A 5136-nucleotide genomic window follows, 5' to 3' on the forward strand; every position below is an offset into this window, starting at 1 on the left:
TACCACCAACCTTCTGCGGTCTCCCGTCCCACTCTGCTCTGCTCCTGTCAGCATGTTTCTTGTCAACATATTTGCATGCACCTTACTGGTTCAAAATTCTACCCCTCCCTCAGAGTGCTGCTGTATAGAAGATTGCAAGAGGCCAATACCAAGTAAAATATATCTGCCTGAGGTTCAGCCTGATTTTGTGAATGCAAAAGCACAAGTTACTAAACTATGCCGGAGAAATGTCTGTGGCACTGCACATGAACTGTCTTTAATAGGAAGGGGGAAAGTGTGCAGTGCTCTGGTTTCCTGTGGCTGGCTAAGACAAAATAGCATATTTAATCAAGGACTGAAATAATGAATACTCTGTGTTAAAGTACATGCTGAAAAATCTTACCTTCTTGAGGTGAACACTTTGGAGCCACTCACTTTTTCGTACATCAAATATATCCACCGCATTTTCACTGAAAACTGTTAGGTGAGGAGATGTGTATGCTGCAGGGAGAAACACTCCAAAGTTATACTGTCAGTTTCCGATCATCCTGACTTCACACTCATCAGTGAAACATCCACAAGCAAATTTCATTTTGGTGATTTTTAAGTGTGCGTATAGGCAAAAATTTTTTTTTAGAAATCCCTATTATTTTTTTTGCCCCCCTTGGTAGATTCAGTCTCTCGGTTTGTCTGAATGACCATTGCCATCAGGGCTGAAAGTGAGGGAAATTCCACAACGGAGTAGAGAAATTCAAGTTCCAGTGACAGCTGTCTAAAAGGAGAATTCCTCTCACTTTGCAGAGATTTTGGTTTACTACCTGTTGTATCGCTGGACTGGAAATCTCTTCAATGGGATGCACAAAGCACAAAAACAAGTTTAAACCCTTCACAACTTTATCCAAAAGTGAGAACAAGTTTTGGCTTTACATACAATTTAAGGCTGTGCAATATAAGCGTCAATCTTCTTAAACTGATCAAGCCATTTAAACTATTAAACTTCATGCACTAAAAAGTATTAAATTGTGGGAAGTCTTGGCTGCTAAAAGGGAGTGTGATTTGTTAGTATGAACTACTGGTCACCTAAGATCTTTGTTTAACCTAGCAAGAAAAATATTTAAAAACTTGCCCACATCAAGATATATTAGATTTCCTTTCTATCCTACCGCCAATGACAGCAAACAACCCTCCTTATAACAAGCCATGTACCATATTAAACTTTACTAGGAATAATAAAAGAGTTGGTCACACTAGTCTTTCAGTTTTGGGAGAAATGAGCACAAAAACTGCTGGCCAGCACATACTAACATGTTAGTCTACTTGATATAATTGTTCTTGCCTGGATTGCCATCAATGTACCCGGTCGGCACACAACCTTTGGTGCACAAAGCAACAACCCTCTGCTCTTTTGCTCAGAATATTTCTTGTTTACTGCCCATAACCATTATAAATATTTTAACAGGATGTAAATAAGTTAATATCAGATGACTGTAATTCCATAATGGGAAATAAAAGGTCACCAATACCTATACAGAGAAAAGTTACCCCTTTGCTTTTGCAACCTATAAGCACTTCTAGGCCCCTCTATCCTGGATCCCACACCTGACCATAAAAAGGGAGCTAGAGGATTATAGGATTTGGAAATGCTTTGAATGGGAGATGGGCATTTTTAGCTGCTTCCCAACAAATGCTATATTAACACAACATTAAATAGGAAACAGCCATCGGCACCAGTACCATAACCAACGTCACACAGATACAGTATAATACTTACAGCAGGCCAGTGGAGGAGCAGGCCACATAATCTCCTGCGGTCGAGACTTTTTACCTTCTGCATTCACATAGACTCCAAATGTGGAAAAGCACAGTAGGTATTCACTAAGGGTGAGTCTTGCTGCACAAAAGGCATCATGGGCAGTCTGTGCCAGAAAAGATAGTTTAGGTTCATCTGGGTGGGGCAAGTTAAATGGAGCTCCTTCATTTAGGAGAGGATAAAGAGAAAATCCAGAGGAATAGCCAACACAAAGTCGTTCCCCCAAGATGTCCATGCACTGCACCGCTCCAGGTGCCTGGAACTCTTTAATCTTGCGTGGAAGACCCTTGCGGTTTGTCAGTTGGAAGCAGGTGACTTGACGCTTGGAAGCGGCACACAAAACAGCTGTGGAGCCTTGGCAAACCAGACCAGATGTAATGGCCTGACAGCCCTTTGCCTCAGGAATCTTTACTCCGGTCGAGTCTGGTATAAAGTCCCAGGAGAATAGGCGAACGCTGTGACTCTTTCCACTAAGCACCACTAACTGCTGGACTTCAGAGACACAGCGCAAAGAAGCTACTCTCTTGCAGTCTCCTAGCTGAGTGATTTCTAAAGAAAACAATTTCATATTAAGGAGTTATAATACATTTTAATATACAGCAAAGCCAGTGCTCTAGTTATGTTTAGCTTCAGACAGTAACAGTTTAAGTGATACTAAACTCAGGAGTTACATTAAAAAAATGCATTCAAATACCTTAACTGTTAACAATACTGTACCTTATGTGTGCATCTTTCAGCTGTAGATCCTCAAATTATCTCTGAATTCATGCTGACACTGTCCTTCCTTCTGGAGGGTGGCTACTTTTGTTCCTCATGTTCCTTTTGTGTGTTGTCAAGTAGTCACTGCTCCAAGGTAACTCCTGTGATGGACTACAATCTCAATACAAATTAGTAAACTAAACCTGAGATTGTAGTCCATCACAGAAGCAAGCTTGGAGCTGTGACTACTTTACAACACACACGGAAAATGGGGAACAAAAGTGCCCACTCTCCAGAAGGAAGGACAGTGTCAGCACCAATTTAGAGATGATTTGAGGATCTACAGCTGAGTGATGCACACAGGTACAGTATTGTTAATAGTTAAGGTACTGTACTTGAAGGCATTTTAAAATATAACTCCGAGTTTAGTGTCACTTTAAAAGATGTCTGTCTATCTACAGTATCTTACAATGAGCATTCCCTCCACCAAGACTGCCAGATGTTGCACTTACCTTTCTTTCAGGAGATTTGATAATCTGCTTTTTTTTTCTTACAAAAAACAGCAAAGCTCTATAATGCTACCATCCTAATGTATTGTATGTATAGTGTTTGAGCTGTGGATCATGTTAGGTTTGTGTTACATGTATGGCTTTAAATTTTGTCAGTGTTGTACAGATCTCTTGACATGGCTGACCATTCATTCCAGTTACAGCTCCTTGAATATGACTGTTAGCCTCACTTGAGTTTTCTGAGAAGTCTCCTTAGTAGAGAGAACACCATCTCTAGACAGCATCTGTGTGGTCTAAAATAAGAGAATAGGAAAAAAACTGTTGTACTTCTGGAAAAATTATTTTCTTAACCGTTGAGTTATAATGCCACTTACAGGAGTATTGGACACTGGCAAACAAAAAAATTGGAGGCCAGCCCAGGATAACCGCTGCTACCCACCTTATGCCTCAATTTGTAGCAAAGCAGTACCAAGGACAGGATTATAAAACAGAGGGTTGGAACCAGTTTTCCTCAATTGACTCCATGAAAAGGATTTGATGGTGGAGTACAAAAATCCTAATTTTTCCTCATACATTGAGGTACACAGGAAGTCACTAACTGTCGAGATGTCCAAAAGCAATCCAACGGAGGATGGGGCAACATTGCAAACAAAACGATAACAGACCCATTAAAAACAAAAGAACTGGGGACTGTCTGCAAGCTGAAAAATCCGCCAGAAGAAATTTAAGCCTGAAGCTACCATCAGATGCGACCTGAACATCCTGGTGGAACTTGGAAAATGTGTCAACAAAAGACCAGGTGGCAGCCTTGCAAATCTGGGAAACAGTAGTCTGAGGCCAAAGATCCAAATGGCACTCACAGATCTAGTAGAGCATGGCTTGACAGGAAAGGTTAGAACCCTATCCAAAAGACCATAAGCTTGGACAGTGGTATGTCTGAGCCACCAAGAAATGGTAGAATGAAAAGCTGGTTGAGGAGATAGGTGTACTGGTCCCGTGGAGCCACCAGAACATTCACTGCTTCCACTAAAGGATCCTTGTGCCTGGAGACAACACTGAGCACTTTGTTGTTGAAATTGGAAGCCAGAAAGTCTGCCTGCCAATTGTCCATGTCTGGGATGAAGTGGACAAGGCAAGAACATGAGGTTGTTCCCAGGACAGGATCCACTCTACCCTTTGCCATGGAGAGACTTCTAGTTTTACCCAGATATACTCCACTGCTGTGATGTTGTCTAATTGAATCCACATTGGAGGATTATTCAGCAGCATGTCAGAGGTTACAGAGACAGCCAAATCACCCAAAGTTACGGGATGTTGATCAAGATACAGGCTTCTTCAAAGACCAAGTACCCTGCACAGACAGGGTGCCCAGGACTACTCCCCAGCCAAAACAGGCTGAAATCCAGCATGAGGCTCTTGCATAAGATGGAAAGGAAGAACGTCCCTGACTCCAGTTGCACAGTCCCTGAGCCAAAGATAACCAGGCACTCTGTGCCAAATTAATTGATCTGCTCAGGGCCTGGACTGACTTTTCCTACAATGACAATATTGCATTGTAGCAACCTGAAAAGAAACTGAGCAAATGGGACTACCTCATAGGCAGTTACCATTTAACTCAGGACTCTCATGTCATCTGGTGAAGGGAGGGGGATGACAGACCTAGTGAATTCCATGCAGAGTTTACGAGCCTGAATAGTGACATTCAGTGCTTTGAGATTCAAGATGGAGCAGATGCCCCTTTGGGTTTGGGAAATGTGAACAGGTTGGCGTAAAACCCCTGAAACATTTATTTTTTCCACAGGAATTGGGGCAATGAGATCTTAACGACCCAAAGGGGCTTGACGGAGATCTACTAATCTGTGCAGTGGCACAGGGAAATTGGAGGTGAGAAACTGAAGATGGGGCAGGGAGGAGAGCATAACGCTAGCTTGGAGCCGCTGGAAACCACCTTCTGCACCCAAGCATCCGATATGCATGCTGTTCAATTTTCAAGGTTAACAAAAGTCCTCCCACTGGGGTGTACCTTCATGCAGAGGAAGGTTTGTCTGAGGGTTTAGCAGACTTGAGCCCCAGACCTTGCAGGGTGGAGTGGAAGCCCAGCTTGGGGACGGGGGGGGGGGGGGGGGGGGGGGGGTGGGG

The 5136-nt window shown here is 42.8% G+C and overlaps 1 protein-coding gene across 1 annotated transcript in view; it reads right to left on the reverse strand.

Annotated features, from left to right (window-relative positions):
- Nucleotides 1–5136, reverse strand: part of CDC42BPG (CDC42 binding protein kinase gamma) — a 110438-nt gene that overhangs the window by 16115 nt on the left and 89187 nt on the right. The window contains exons 30-31 of the mRNA XM_018554317.1: nt 1751–2338; nt 383–480 (exon numbers count right to left, since the gene is read on the reverse strand). Coding sequence (XP_018409819.1) covers nt 383–480; nt 1751–2338 — 686 coding nt within the window. The remainder of the gene's footprint in view (nt 1–382; nt 481–1750; nt 2339–5136) is intronic.

This window comes from Nanorana parkeri, unplaced genomic scaffold (genome assembly GCF_000935625.1).
Source record: "Nanorana parkeri isolate BGI_ZX_2015 unplaced genomic scaffold, ASM93562v1 scaffold153, whole genome shotgun sequence".
NCBI classification, from domain to species: Eukaryota; Metazoa; Chordata; class Amphibia; order Anura; family Dicroglossidae; genus Nanorana; species Nanorana parkeri.